Source organism: Miscanthus floridulus, chromosome 10 (genome assembly GCF_019320115.1).
Source record: "Miscanthus floridulus cultivar M001 chromosome 10, ASM1932011v1, whole genome shotgun sequence".
Classification (NCBI taxonomy): domain Eukaryota; kingdom Viridiplantae; phylum Streptophyta; class Magnoliopsida; order Poales; family Poaceae; genus Miscanthus; species Miscanthus floridulus.
Window position 1 is genome coordinate 72,242,608 of NC_089589.1, and position 16,344 is coordinate 72,258,951.

The window sequence follows — 16,344 nt, forward strand, 5'->3', positions numbered from 1 at the left end:
TTGTGATTATGTCATCTTCTGAACAATTTTCAGTATTCAAACCCATATTGTTATGGAGTTTTCTTTGTCTGACATAAAGTAGTTGTTAAGAGGACTGAGAGACTGGAGATTATAGCTAAGCCTGAATGCTCCTTAATGGACTTGGCTCACTGAATTTTCCTCGCAAGTGTCCAGAAATTTGGAACGCTTCTCAGCCTGTTCGGGAGGCCGTATCGTATCGTGGATTATTTACTGCTGGCTGGTTTGGTGTGAGAGAAAAACACTGTTCCCGGCTGGAAATTTACGATCGTTTACGAGCAAGCGAACAGGCTGAGATTATTGCTCTACTTCATTACCTGGACATCTTGTCTCATATTTCTTATTCTGTATAATAGTTTAAAATTTGTGTGCATTGCAATCACCAAATTTTACATTACGCCTCTCACTGAAATTTAACACTGATACAGGGCTTGCATAACAAAAAGCTGTGAACTCTGAATAGCCTCCTTTCAATTTCAATAATCACTCTGCAACAAGATCTGTGTGCACTTAGATTTGTTCATACTAATTCTCAGTTTTCCTTTCCTTTTTTTTTGACATGTCAGTCTTCCTTTCCTTGCCTATCCATTGTCTTAAACTTGAGTGCAGAATATTTTTGTGGAATCTGAAATGCGATTATGTTATCTTTGGAAGAATTCTGTAGCCATTCCCATTTTGTTATGAAGTTCTCTGTCTCTAATGTAAAGTAGGTGCTGAGAGGATTGAGAGCCTAGAGATTCTAAGACTGAATGCAGATTACACAATGATTAACTAATGACTCACTTAACTTTCCTTCCCATGTGTCGATAAATTTGCATCGCTTCTGTCATATTATTGTTCTAGTTCATTGTGACATAATGTAACCCGGATATCTTGTGCCATATTGCTAATTCTGTATAATAAAATTTCTGTCGCACTGCAATTCCCAAATCTTACGTTGCGCGTCTGAATGAAATTTGAGACTGATACAGGCCCTGCGTAAAAAGTTAGAATTGTTATTCTAAACCTGAATGCAGATTCTACAATGGCTTACTATCTGTTCCCTTGTATTTCCACATTTCTGTTTATAACTCTCTGAATTTCACTAACATTCAATGCAAATCTCAATTGGGCAGAACACAGATTTTATCTAGTTCATTATGAATGGTATTTCAGTTTCCAGTAGATGTAATGCTACCTGGTAAATATTATGTTTAATTTTGCTGATTCTGCAAGCGTTCCCTCAATATTTGGCACTGAACTAATTTCACATTATGTGTCAAATACAAATTTGACACACTCATAAATTGGCACATACCTTGCATCAAAATTAAGGAGGAAACATATGTTATTTGTGTAAGCTATAAGCCGTGCTAGTAACAAAAACTGAAACTGAAACCAGACAGGGCACATGTTTTCTAGTTTTTTAGCAGTAACATAGCGTGTTAACTGCAGGCTAGGATGCCAGGGTCAAGCCGTCAAGCTCCATTGGTTCTCTGCTAATTTTTCTGCAACTTTTCATTCCCACAGTTTTTAGAACAAATGCAAAGCATTTGTCACACCAGAAATCGTTCATGTTCAGACTTCAGAGTCCCTATGATACTTGATACTGATAGTCATGCATCTACATTATTAATGTTTTCCCTTGCAAGCACAAATGCACTCCACACATTTGAATTGGGACATAACACTGGAATATGCCTGAATGACTTATGCAGTTTTGGTACAAAACTAGACATTTGAATTGAGACATGAGACTGATATACACCGCAAATTGTAGCAACAAAACTAGTCATCTCGTCCACAGCTTCCTGTTACCTTCCTGCGACTTCATCTGAAAAGAGAAATGTACTATATTTGGTCAGGGATGCGGCCAACTCGAAACCGTATGTCTGCTCGGTGACCGTACACAGCTTGTGACGGCTAGACATTGGGGCGCCATCGGGATTCGGGACTGGTCGGCTGCTTGGGAGTTGAGAGGTGGCGTGATAGAAGTTTGACCGGACAACGTGTTTGCTAAGGGCCACCTTGACAGAGCTCTAGAGCAACTTCCAAGCAATATTTTAGGAAGAAGTGATTCTCTAAAAATGAACTAGAAGACTGGGAGCTGAAAAAAGTAGCTTCTCCATGCACATAATCACTATATGCATAGAGTTTATCTTGGAGATCATAGGAAATCAATTTCAGTTAGAGAATCATTTCTCAGAGAGAAACAACTTCCACAGAGAATTTAGAGCAGGAGGAGCTCTGCCAAACTGGCCCTAAGGCACTCCTCGCTTCACTCCACGACAATCAAAGTGTATGCGTGGGCCATCTCCATAGGATATAGGCAAAAATGCAAATCAATTCCTGTTATCATTGTTACATAGGGAGTGAAAAAAAACACTCCCTATACTTTGCTCCTTATCCACCCCTCTCCAGTGCCCCGCTGCTCGTCTCCTTTATGCACTCCCGAGTCCAGAAAACCATGTTGTCCCTCTCTGTCGCCCCCTGCTGCCCGGCCCCTTTAGGGACACATTGGAGCTCATGAGTCCCTCTTCATCCTCAGCCATGGTAAAGTTTCCTCTTCCTTCGCTATGGCAAGCCTTGGGTTCCCACACTGATGCAGCATCTCGTTGCACACCCTCCTCGTCTTACCCGCTGCAATGTGGCCTCATGTGGCTCACACTCTTTGTCTTCCTTCTTCACTGCAACGGCCTCCCACAACTCTCCCTCCTCGTTTTCCACCAAGATGGCGGTCTCCCATGGCTCATCCTCCTCTTATGTTGTTGAGACCTCCGACACCATCAAGCATGAGCTAGAGTAGGTGGTGGAGCGAGTTGGGAAGCTCTACCAAACACTTGGCCCAGGAGTGTAGTGGAACTAGACAGGTGAAAGTTGTTAGGCGTCCTGCCAAACATGCTCTAATAATATATTTTGTTATGTGATGGTTCATCATGTTACAATACCAACAAGGATCAATTTGAGGCATTATTATAATTATCATTGATTTGGTTGATAATTCAGATTCATGCTTCAAAATATAATTTATTGTAGCTTTGTCCTAAGCCAAACATTGGAACTCCTATATTTTAGAAAGATATATGAACATATATAGTTCAAATAACTATGAAGACACTATGGAGAATTTAAATGAACAGATTTGATAATGTAGATGATATTTTTCTATAAATTTATTAAAAGTTAGATAAATTTAGTTTGTCTTATAAAACTATAATTTAGAATGGAAAACTGGGCCGGGCCGGGGCCTGGGCTGGAATTTTCAATGTCAGCTCCCTAACCCCTTTGCTCATTTTCTCATTTCATTGTCTAGACAGGTTTTGACAACTGATCTTCTCCAACTGGCAACTGGGCTAATTTTCTCCATTTGTGGCTTCAGTGGCCTGCAAGGAGAAGCGCAGAGAATGAGGGGGATCCTCCTCGGGCGCCGGCAGCAGCCGCCGCCGCTCCCCCTTTTCCCCGCCGCCAAGCGCTCCGCCGCACCCGCGAACCTCCTTTTCGCCCGCCTCTGCCGCTTCCTCCCTGCCAGCCCCATCCTCCTCCTCGCGCTCCTCGCCCTCGTCCCGCCGGCCTTCTTCCACCTCCGTCTCCGCCGTTTCCACCGCGTACGCGCCCCCCAGCCGATCTTCAATAAGGAGCCTTTTACGCTCCTCCGAGATTTCACTTGTTCGATTTAATCGGTTTCTTCTCTGACACGTTTGTTAATCCTTTTTGGTTGCTGTGTTCCAGATGCGCGAGAGGAAGTGCGGGTGGGTCGTGAGCCCACCCATGGTGTGCGCGCACGGCGGTGACTCCACCAACGCCTTCCCCAACTCGGTCGGTATGGGAGACTGATACGGTCTCAGTGAATTCGAATTTTTTCTCCTCTCTATTTTGTTCGGCATGAGGTAAATGTGTTGATGAGTTGTTGGTTTTGTTGGGATCTCATGATTCAGATGGACGCATTTCGGATGGCTCTGGACGCCTGGGTCGACTGTGTGGAGGTGGATGTTTCAAGGTCCTCTGACGGTGTGCTGTTTGCTCTGCATGACAGGTAATTGAACTGCCATTTTGCTGGTGTGGTATAATGTATCACAAACATGTTGCTTCTGTAGAACGTCAACAGGCATCTAAATGGAAAACATCTGACAAAATTCCCATGATCACTATCTATCATGTGTGACTGTTTACCCACTGCAATTGCTATTTAGCTGATTATTAGTTGGATGGCACAACCATTTTTCGCGACACCCATTTACATAGTTTGTCTATTTACTGATACATGCTGTCATTTTTTAAATTGGCAATCTATTAAGTTTGGTTTATAATTATGAGAACACAGTTTTATCTTTCAATTACTGTGTTCAATACTGGTCCACTTCATGAATGATGCACACTTCAGTTTTTGTAAGGGGCCGCAGGAAGCATGTCATTACAGTCTTATTTAGTGTTCTTAGTTCTTACTACCTATATAAGGCTATAACCGTGGAGTGCATGGCTATGAGATGGTTTGGAATCAACTTTGTGGAATGCATGGATTTTTAAAATATTTTAGCTTGAGTAACATTCGTTAATGGTTTAGTACGATCAAGACATCCATTAGCACCAACCAGCAAACATACCTGGACCTAATTCACAATTGACACAGGCAGGGATCTACAAAGGATGTCTGGTAATTCTACAGCAAAAGTTAGCCACTGGACCACAGACGAGGTGATTCATTTACAGTTTCAATTTCGTTATCACTTGCTAAAATTACTGCATTTGGGCCATTCTCTACCTTTCTGTAACTCCTTTTCTCTTCATTCTTTTTTAAGATGCACAGTAGGGGCCTTCCCTACTGTATTTCCCCTAAAAAAACTGTAATTGACTAATTGGAGTTGGTGCACATGGTTTGAGATATCAGCAGTTGTTTTGTTGCTGTTATAGCTTCCTGCGTCATTTCATGACCATTTAATGATTCTGGAGCTGTGATGCTAATGCATTGTTCTTTTAGTTTTTTTTGTAGATAAAAGCACTAAGTACAAGGTTTCAGTTGTCAAAAAGAGTCCAAAATGAGGAAGTTCCCAAGGCAGAAGATGCTCTGGCGGTAAGCATTAACCCAGCCAATTTAAGCTGTAGGAAATTTGATAGTTCTGATGGATAGTCTATGTAGTCATTTAAGCTTTAAATGACTTGTGTGGAACAGTGAAAGCTTTGTCATAAACATCTTATGCTTTTATTGATAGTTCTGTAAATTTTATTGTTTGCATGCCTGAACTCTTTTCCCTCTTGCAGATGATATCACAATCAGTTAGACAGGTCATTCTTGATGTGAAAGTTGGACCCCCTTCATTTGAGAAAGGTTTAGCTGAGGATGTATTGTCCCTTGTAAGTTCTGTGTATCTCCTTTCTCGTTTTGCCTAATGAGTAATGACGTGCTTTAAATAGAATGTGTTCTTTTATTTACCGTTCTTGTACCTCTTGGCTCTTCACATGTACCTACCATATCTATATCATATCATCAAATTTCTAGATCTTAATTGAAATTACTGTGTGCTATGTACAGATCACTAATGATAATGAAGTGTTTATGGACAAATGCTCTGACTGTAACTAGTAAAATTGTTAAATTTTACTTGATCACATTTTGCTTCAGGGAATGCATCCATGGCAAAGTTTCCTGTGGTCTCATCCAGTAGATATCTAGCTAAACTCCCCTAATTTTGTGTTTATTTATCTCGTTCTGTGATTTCTCATTTGTCTTTATCTAGAAACTGGAATGTTGCAATTCTTTTTCTCAAACAGCGCAGGAGAACTGCGTGTCATTTCATTAAGATAGAAAAATGTTACACAGGTCTAAGAGACCCAACTCACACCCCACACCCTGAACACTAAGTTACAGACTTGCCACAAAAACAACAGAAACGACCAACATGTTGTAATTTTTGCAGCAATATATATATTTTTAAACTTATCGTGATTTAATGTCTTTTTTTGTTCTTTGCAGCTTAGGAGAACAGATTGCAAGAATTGTCTTGTTTGGTCAAAAAGTGATGACCTAGGAAGAGATATAATTAAGTTGTCTAAAGATGTTATTGTACATTGTTCTCTCTTTTTCATTTCTTTATTTGAACGATCCATCTATTATCTGTGCCTACGAGGTTACGACCACTTCTACTACACAATTTAACAGGCGGCTCATCTGTTATAGGTTGGCTATATTGTTATGGTGGATAAATCTACCAACAGAAGAACTGAGTTAGTGAGGATTGAAGGGGCTAAAGTTGCTGGCATATATCATCGTTTGATCCATGAGAAGGTCATGAAGGTCATGCGCAGGTACATGCATGTGATAACCTACACTTAGAGCTCCTTTTGTTATGCCCTGTTTGCAATTTGCACTACTTCATGTGAGCTTAAAATTGTTGAATTTTGAAACAGCCATGACAGGAGAGTTTTTGCATGGACTGTTGATGATAGCAGCTCCATAAAGAAGATGCTGTATGAGCATGTTGATGCCATTGTGACCAGTAACCCCTCTCTCCTGCAGCAGCTTATGCAGGAGACAAGAACTGAGTGCATGGAAGATGGTTTTGACTTACCATAGGAATTTCTAGCTGTCGGAACATAAGGGTTTAACTTCTCAACAGAGAGGACCAATTAGTGAGTTGAGTTTGACGAATTCTTCATAATTTAGATTATAATTAGTTTAGTTTTTGGCACATTCCACACTTGGCTCATATAATGAAATAGACTGTAAGAAAATATGGTTAGCTTGTCATGAAATATGTTGTTTCCTTTTACAGCTTGATCAGATCAGGTCATTGAGAAGATCATGACAATAATATAATTAATGGAATCATGCTTTAGCCATTGATATTCAAGTTTGTTTCACCTTTTGACAATAATGTCATAATCCATTCCACGACAACACTAGCACCCAAATGTCTGGACAGACCCCTTGCGGACGCCCGCGCTAGCGCCTACTGCACGCACAGGTGGGGCTGGCTCGCGCCACTCCCCATGCTTCCCTGCTTTCTGCGCCCCTCCACGCTTGCTGCGCCGCTCTCCTCCATGCACGGCGCCAGGTAGTTCACATTGCAACATGCACAACATCTTCGTTCTACTTTTGAAACATATAAATGAAACAATTGCAATATACGTACGAAACAACTGAAACATTCAAAACATGCGTCTGAAACACATGCAAAAACACATAAAAAACACTTGAAAAATAATTGTAGACATATGCAACATCCGAATAAAACACTTGCAACATATATGTGAAAATATGCACACATCCTGATAAAAACACTTATAACATACATTTGAAAAAAAATAGATGAAACATTGGGAACATACACTTGCAACATACATGTACAATCATTGCAACATATGCAACATCCTGATTTACTTTTACAACATCCGCATAAAACACTTGAAACATACCTACGAAACATCTAAAACCCTTGAAACATGCGCTTGCAACATTGGGGAGCCCAGGGCCGAGCGATCCTAGCCGTCGGGGTCAGAGCCGGCACCGCACGAGCACCACCACCACCACCATCGCTAGCAGTGCCGGGCTTGGCTCTATCGTACGGGTGGCATGTGCGACTGGCGGGAGCAAGCGGCGTGTGATGGGCAGACGGCAGCAGCGAGGCGGAGTGGGCGTGCGACATTCGAATGGGAACATCGCGACTGGAGAAAGTTGCCGCGTTGGAGAAGTCTAGCAGCGGGCGGGCGGCGCGGTGGATGCCCCCGCGGCGGTCGCATGCGTGCGGCAGTGGGGAAAGGAAATGTCGCTGTGTTTTTTATTTTTTTGGAGAAACCGCGTCATACTGAACGTGGAGCAGAGGAAGCCTGTTGGGCCTGTCCGGACGCCCGTGTGCTAACATTATCGTTCCATGAAATTGTCCTCTTGCAAAAAAAAGTTTGATACACAAGTTAATATCCCCAAGAAAGAAATGAGTGATTAATATATCTTGACAATAAAATGGTTTATATATTTTTAGTCCTAATCATTTTTTTGAAACAAGTGTTGTATTGGTGTAATACCCTAGGCCGTTAGAAGTTTTAAGTAGTTGTGTTGTTAGCCATGCGGCCCACTTGGCATGGTACATGAAAAGTAGTAGTTGGTGCGTTTAGTGCCACTTTGGAAGAGTAGGAGGGTGAGGGACACCTTGTAATCCTTGTTCCAAATATAGTATCTCCGGGTTAACTCTTTTACACGAAACAAGGATAAAAGCGTAAGAGATGTGCTAAGCATACGTGGACCCGTTCCACGTGAGGAGCTAGACCATAAACAGTTTTTGGATGTAGGGTGTTACAATTGGTTAAATTCCAGTGGATGTACTCATCGATCATCGAAAGGCAGATCCTAGAGAGGTGCTTGTACGCAGAAGTGGTCCAGTTCACTATCATTAAAGAGCCCATGCCCATCAAGGAGCAGCCAGTTCCAGAAGAAACAAGGGTGGGAAACTTTCTGCTCTCCTCCAACCTCTGTTCTAAGCATCCTTGCCTTCCAACACCGATGATTCTTTGTATTATCTATGGATTCTTCTGCCAGGTTTGCCAAAAATTCAAGGGCATAATATCTTCATGGTTTGCTTCCTCACTGCATTGCGTGCCTATAATAATATCTTCATGGATGGTGATTACTCAAGGATTCACAGGTGAAAAGTCTCGTGACCAGTGGGAGGGTTTAAATTGTTAGAAAAACCTAGTATCCAATTGAAATTGCCACTAAAAAAACCATAAGCTACTCTAGCATGATGTGCAATTAAGGTTTTTTCTAGTGTGCTCTATCTTATCCTCAACCCACAAAGAGTTTAGCAACCTATAGCCAATCCTAACAACTAGCCTATAGCTAATCTATGAAGGAAAATGTCACACAATGACACAAGCAAATTACACGTGGAAGCAATAAACGTGGTATTTTATTTCCCTACAAGTATTTTCTATCCTCTATAAACTAGCTACGGTGCTTGCTTAGTAGTGCATGATGTGCTTGCTGAAGAGGTTAGTTGCGGTGTCCTTTTTTTTTCTTCCATTTAGCTCTAGAATTATGGAACTCAATAGCAATATGACTTGCAACTAGAAAAGAGAGAACACCAAACATGTGGGCTACACATGCTAATATAGATTAAGAAAGTATTTTTCTTTTAAAACAGTGGGAGCTATGTTCTGATCTTAAGCTGAGCAAGCTCCTCTAACGTTTTGATTAATTAAATTGATAGCACTCCTTCCATAGTTTTGATTAATTCTACTTTTGTTTGCTTAATTACAACCATGTTTTATCCTAATCTTTACATTATGTCCATAAAGTAGTAAACCTAATCTTTTTCTAATATCTCAATCTTAGTCTTTTGGTCAGTAGGTGGACAAGGTCTGAGTGGGAGGCTCATAATCAAGTTAGGACACAGCCGAGGCGATGACATGTTGCCTGCTAGGAAACCCTCAAGTGCTGCATAGATGTTAGGAAGTTTTGTACTGCTGCAAGTTTTATAAAGTTGTGAAATAATGAGTGAACTGTACACTCGTTTATCATTTTAGATTCAGATACTATTTCAATGATTTGACAACTTACTGAATGATTGATTATAATTAATATATGTGAGTGTAATTGCTTTTATTATGGTTTATTGTTTTTGCAATGACGATTTCTTAAACCACAAATCAAATGCTACTAGCGTTGCAATACAAACTATGCCAACAGGCTGCTATGCGTGGCAATATGATCTATGGCAATGAACTCACTTGTGTGGCAATATGATTTGTTGCAATGAATAAAATTGCATGGCAAATGGTACTATTGCCACGACATGACTACCGTGGCAATAACATATGATTGCTTGCAACGAATAAAATTGCGTGACAAATGATACTATTGCCACAGCATGGCGGTCATGGCAATAACGTATGATGATTTCTCGCAACGAATAAAATTGCGTGGCAAATAGTATAATTGCCAAGGCCTGGTGGTCGTGGCAATAACACCTTAGGCAACAAAATTCTAGCATGGCAATACAGACAATTGCAACGACGTTGTTCGTGGCAAATGTCTATTGCTATGCTATCGATCGTTGCATGTATCACCTCTTGCTACGAAGACGGGTGTAACGCCCCGGCTAGAAACACCACTAGAGGTCACCAAACAACATATAAACATCCTACTAACTTTAGAAAATTATTAATTTTTTTAGCAGAATCTCCTTAGCATTTTAACAGGTAAAAACTTATAACATGCATGAAATATTCTTCATCGTCCTGCTGAGCCGAGATCTGTTTGGCCACACTGCTCTTCTTTGCCCCCTTCTTGTTCTTCTTCCGACCACCCCGCAAGCCTCCCTCGTCTTCTGCATCCACGCGATAACCAGCATTTTTCTTGTACCGACTAAAGCCGTAGTGCGGACAACTCGTCAAATTCTCATACTCATTGCCCCGATACAGGATGCAGTGGTTAGGGCATGCATAAAACTTTCTAAGCTTCATCGCCACTGGTCGGATCAACTTCTTGGCCCGATAAGTATTGGCGGGCACCTTGTTAGCCGTTGGGTACGTGGTGGCAAGGTAGCTTAACAACTCATTGAAGCTAGTGTCAGACCAACCATGACGAGCCTTCAACATCAACATATGGAGGTTAAAACGGAGCGCCGTGCACTCCTTTGGACAATCACCGCCGTCCTTATAGAGAGGATCAACTGCCGCCTGCTTCAACTCTCTGAAATTCTCCAACCACTTTGGGCAACCCAACACAATGTCGTCTTCATCGAAGTGTTTGACTAGATCTTCAACAAGCTGCACATCCTCGGGTTGGCTCACAGTATCCTGACCATCACCACCGTCGCCGGCTTCATCGGCCATGTCTTGCATTAGATCATCCACCGTGATGTAATCACGACAACTGTTGTCACTGTCAGCTGGCGCAGCTGCTGTGGAAGGATCTTTATTCACCGGTGGTGCTGTCGTCGTCGGCGTCGAAGAGCTCACTCCAGATGCACCGCCACTCGCACCAACTCTTTCACCGTGAAATGTCCAGACTATGTAGCCCTCGACGAAACCATACATGATCAAATGAGTTTGCACCTCGCTGTCTCGGTGGGCTTTCAGGTTCTTGCAACGAGAACATGGACATATGGTTGTCATCCGCTTCAGTCTCTCACGGTGAGCTTTACCAACCGTAATAAACTTCCTTAATTCAAAGAGGTACCACGGATCATTCACTCTATCGATCTGGTGCATCCATTCCGATCTATCCATCATATCTGCGAACATTATCCATCACAATCAACATTAAATAAAGAAGAATTAGGAGAAATTGATGATTTTTACGTCCAAAATCATGAAAAAGAGAGGAAATGACGATGTGAAAGATGAAGCATGCATCTATGATGAATCTAAAGTTAAAGAAATACATGACATCATTTTTTCCATTAAAATTGATCTAGATCTAGATCTAGATCTAAAGAGAACTCTAGGTGATGGAAATAGAGAGAGAGGATGGAAGGAGAGAGGGAGAGCCTTTATGAACCTCTTATGATGTCCTCCTCCCTCAAATCCAAGCCCTTCAACTCAAATCAAAAGTTTCCTCAAGTTTTAGGGCAAAGCCTCCCCCCATGAGTTTTGAGAGAGGAAGACCCGTGGAGAAGAAGGAGGGTCTATGCTCTGTATTTGTACAGGATTTACCGCGGCGGGCAACATAAAACGCCCGCCTCGGTAAATCAAGTCTTTACCGCGGCGGGCAGTTTAAAGAGCCCGCCATGGTAAACCATATTAACCGCGGCGGGCGATTCATACCGCCCGCCGTGGTAAATAACTATTTCCTGCGGCGGGCAGGTAAGGTTGCCCACCGCGGTAAACCAATTTCCCGTAGCAGGCGCCCCGGTGGCCGGCCTCGCTGGCCGGCCACCGGTTAACCGTGGCGGGCAAAAGAGGTGCTCGCCATGGAGCGCAATTTGGCCACGCTGCGCAAATTGATTCCTGTAGTAGTGCATGTGTAGACTAAAAGGTAAGTGCTTGTGATGATGGTGCTACTCCTAGTTCCCATGCATGTCACGATGATAAACACAAGGTAAGTAAAAACACTCAGCAAGTATAGTCAGAATCGAAAGAACAAATTTTACACGAGAATCCATGAATGAATTATTGGAACACCAAACAAATAGTAGTTTCCATCTGAAACGGACAACACTTGAATCCTCCTTAGCATCTACTGGTAAAGCCAAGCAAGTGGGGCTAGCACTTACTCACAGGAACCTGAATATAAGAACCAAATTGCACTTCCGGATAAACCGGCACCGGAATTGAATGTAAATAAAAACATGAAACTTAGAACTTGAACATGAAAACCACATGTACATCCAGATCTAACAGACCATGAATTGAATATAAAAGAAAATTTTGGAACTTGAATCAGGTGAAACTGACATATAACACATGTAACCATCAAACCGATTAAAAACTCAAACAATAGGCACAAGCCACACATAGGTTCCTCATGCACTTGCCTTGACTTCGGCGAGAATCCGGCATCACACGCTCGGTACCGGCACCTCCCAAACTTGATGAAGCTAACTTAAGAACTAGACCACGCTGATCGCAAACCTATTTTTAGGAAAGCTCAAATTAACCTATCACTAAAACTCTAAATCGCTGACTCTTATATTTTCTGAGTTTGTTGGATGTAGGATCATGGGCTATAGAGGCGCTATGTCCAGCAGTGAGGTGATTCATTTTCAGGAGCACCCAGATTGGGGGGGTGTTTACAACGGAGAAGAATGAGAGTTTGGTAGGGGATCACTCGGTGCTATCCTACGGCTCGTCGGTGGTGAGGTTTCTTCCACAACAAGTGAGGAATCAGCGCTCTCTCTAGCTAGGTTGTCAGGTTGAACTCTCTATAGTTCCTCTGCTCCTCTATTTTGCCGATGCTTCTAATGTCTAATCGACCTTCCTCTCGATGGGAGATGACCCTGCCCTTATATTATAGGGAAGGTCGGGTACAAGTCAGTTGGGGGGCTTCGATCTATGGTCTACGTGCGTTGGGTGCAGGAGGGTGCTGCCACGGCGTGGATGGACCTTAGCTTCATCGTGTAGGGGAGTCGGAGGAGCTGTAGGCGCCACCTAATGTCGTTGCAACACTTGACCGTCAGGGGCTATCTGCTGTTGACTGGCCTCCCCCGAGTGAACCTTGTCGAGGCCTCCTTGGCTGCAAAGGAGCCCCAACTTGAGGAGCTTTTCTAGAGTTGGTGAAGTTGCTTGTCCTATTATCATGCCGATTGTGTGACCCTATCGAGGGAGTGGTAGACAACGCCTCACGCCTATTGAACAAGCTGGCACTATGGGATCTCCATACCTGCGAGGGCCTCGGATGCTCGGTAGGTTGCTCGTTGCTCGGGACGTTGGTTTGTTGCCCGAGCACTAGCTCATGTTGGCGCTAGGGTTGGAGTCAAGCTCGGGCTACCGTCGCTCGGGAGACCAGGGCCCTGGCGAGCCCCTAGGCTCCGAGCAGTGGCCGTAGGCATGCTTGGGCTCGGCCTAACTCCATCCAGAGGGTGTGCGCAAGTGTACCCTATGGGTATATCTCCCTCAAGCTCTAGAGTGATCTTGAGAGATCGATTGGGGCATTCATCAGTCAAGAACTTCTTGCCTGGGGAGTTAACATACCCCTATGTTTGACTCTCATCAGGCATTTTCCTAGAGCCCCCTAATCATTTACAGAGGTGGTCATAGATGCAACCACCTCTAAAAATGATTTGACCTGTCTCCTAAAATCATTTTTCTAGCAGTGAGGGCATTGTTGCCTTCTTTGGCTTGAGGGATTCGTTGAGTGTTCTGCATCTACATCACTTTTGCCTCGAAGGGCTCACCGTCCACTTTGAAGGTGACATCATCACCATGTTTTTGTCAACTACGATGACTTCTACTTCATCAACTACACACTGACCTTTGCCCATTCAGGACATTGGTGAAGAGGCTAGGGCTAAATAGGGCGCATTGAGAGGCAATCCTACGCGGGGGAGATGTCTTACTAGGCGCTCATGAGCTGAATGAGGTTGGTTGTTGGGCCAATAGTTTTAGGATTTTGTGCAAGCAAAATATTCCCTTGTTTTTGTGGGAGAGTGATTTTAGCTTGCCTCCGCTAACAAGGCCTCATGCGAGCTAGGCTAGACTAAGCTAGCTAACGAGATCCTAACATATGGGTATGTTAAGCCTCAGGATCAATGGTTCTCGATCGAAGAAGACCTGACCGAGCCTGGGCACATCGCAGCCCCCCGCTTAGGGCTCGGGGTCTCACCCGAGCCTCATGATTCTGATCGACGATACGCTCGTGCTTGGCCCTTGGCTCCTGCCCAGCCTATGACACTAGCTAAGGACCAGGTGTAAGAAGACAAGCCCCAAGCCATCAAGGCTTGGGGGCTCCCAGGTGCTGGACTTTGGGCACGACCTTGCTGGCCACTCCCACGATAGGGTCACGCATGGGGCATAACACAAGAATACAAGTCTCCTCGGCCTCCAGGGGCTGGGCGGCTCCTAGGCCCGCACGTCAGCCCCTGGAGCTGACATCCTTCACCACGAAGAAGACTCTAGAAGGTCCACCTGGGGGAGGCCGGTCTGAGCCGCCACAACCTGACACGTAGAGTGTTAGAACAAAGCATCCAGACAACGCCTAAGGCTTCTTTGGCTCCACAACACCGCCACGGTCCACAGAGCACCGCTGTAAGACCCTCCTGTACTTTGGCACATGTAGACCATAGACACTTCTCTCCAAACCACCATGTACCCGACCTATCTTGGTATATAAGGGATAAGGTCGGACCTTAGGTGGGGAGGTATCCGAGAAAGATCGTTCCTCATTTTGTCCGCTCCTGCTCAGCACTGAGAGCAGGGCAACCTAGAGAGGGGAACCGAGAGCTGCTCCGCTGCACCCATCGTCTTCCTCCTCTCCAACAAGGAGAAGACTCCACCGGCGGTGAGGCAACCTTAGGATTAGCACCGAGCTAACCCCCTATCAAATATCTCTACACTCTGTTGTAACCCCCTGATTTTGGGTGCTCTTGAGTATAAGGATCATTGGCTGCTAGACGTAGGGCACTGATCCGCCCAAACCAGGATAAACCGTTGCGTCCCCTCTGTGATTCTTATGTTCTTGAGTCCATTCGAGCCATCGGAGACATGTACTCTGACACTAACTCAAACAACAATGCTTGCCGTGGTTTCGACCCTGTGACAGCTGGCGCACCAGGTAGAGGGCAGCGTCCTATGCGATTTAGGCTCTACGGTGGTCGGAGCCACCCGCCTCATTGCCGAAGCAAGCGGCACCGCCCTAGACGGTGGTGTCTGCTTCCCTGGCGAGTTCTTTATCACAGCCAGTGCCTTCGCTTCGGGCCAGGTCCTCAACTTTGGGAGCCTAGCCTATGTCACCGACTGCTATGGCAAGCTTTGTCCGCTCGACAGGGCCGCACCGATGGGCAACGAGCTCCTGGCGTCGCCCCCTCTACCGGGCCTCCTGCGAGCAGATCTCGAGGCCCTGGCCTAATAGATCTGGTGTGGTCTGGGTCCGCACCCACCATGTTAGACCGGCGCCAGATATTCTACATGCTGGCCAATGACCACCACCAGATCGCCACCGCCACGGTGCTCCCATCGCCCGACCGCTTCTGGTACTACCTCCCGGACCTACCATTCAGGATCTAGAATGCGGCAATGTCTTTCCAGCTAGAGCTAGAGCACCTCATCAACCGTGAGCGCCATAGAGCACCATCGTCTCTAGTGCCACGGGGACTGATATCCCCTCGATGTGCACCTTGCTTGAGATCCTCTCGAGGAACAGCCCAGAGTACGACTCTGATGACATCAACTACTACACCCCATCGCTTATGTGCTGCCGTGCTGGTAGTGAAGCACCCATCGAGAAGGCACCTAGGCTCACACCGCCAAACCAGAGCCCCCACTGTCCCACGAGCTACCTACGAGGAAAAGGTGGCCTGCCTATAGGCTCTGTAGGGGGACCTAGAAGCCACCAAGGCAGAGCTCGAGCCCAAAGGTGGAGGCTTATGCGGCAGCAGGCCATGCGACCCTCAGTGATGATGACAAGGCCCACTCATGAGTCTTGTGAACTCTCCAATGGAGGGGAAGGAGGTCGAGGTGATGGTGGCATTCAATTGGTCAAACCTCACGAAGGAGCTCGGTGTCACCCAGCGGCTACGGCAGCCCAGTGGACCCCTCCATCTAGGTGTTTGGACCCCTAGAAGGGACCAACCTAATTAAGGAAGACTCCAGACCTTCCCTGTGAAGGAGGACCATAGCCAAACCCATCACTTAGGGACCCAAAGCATAAGCCAGGCCATGTCATACCCATCCTTCACCTCAACAAAGTGCCTAGAAGGA

General features: G+C 44.8%; 1 protein-coding gene across 1 annotated transcript; it reads left to right on the forward strand.

Moving 5' to 3' along the window:
- The first annotated feature begins 3,350 nt into the window (after positions 1-3,350).
- Positions 3,351-6,790, forward strand: LOC136486733 (glycerophosphodiester phosphodiesterase GDPD4-like). Its single transcript, XM_066483702.1, has 9 exons — positions 3,351-3,602; positions 3,727-3,813; positions 3,933-4,030; positions 4,629-4,689; positions 4,985-5,065; positions 5,254-5,346; positions 5,966-6,055; positions 6,170-6,297; positions 6,400-6,790. Exons 1-9 carry the CDS (start codon positions 3,402-3,404, stop codon positions 6,563-6,565), a joined length of 1,005 nt encoding a protein of 334 aa, XP_066339799.1. The 5' UTR covers positions 3,351-3,401; the 3' UTR covers positions 6,566-6,790.
- The last annotated feature ends 9,554 nt before the right edge of the window (positions 6,791-16,344 follow it).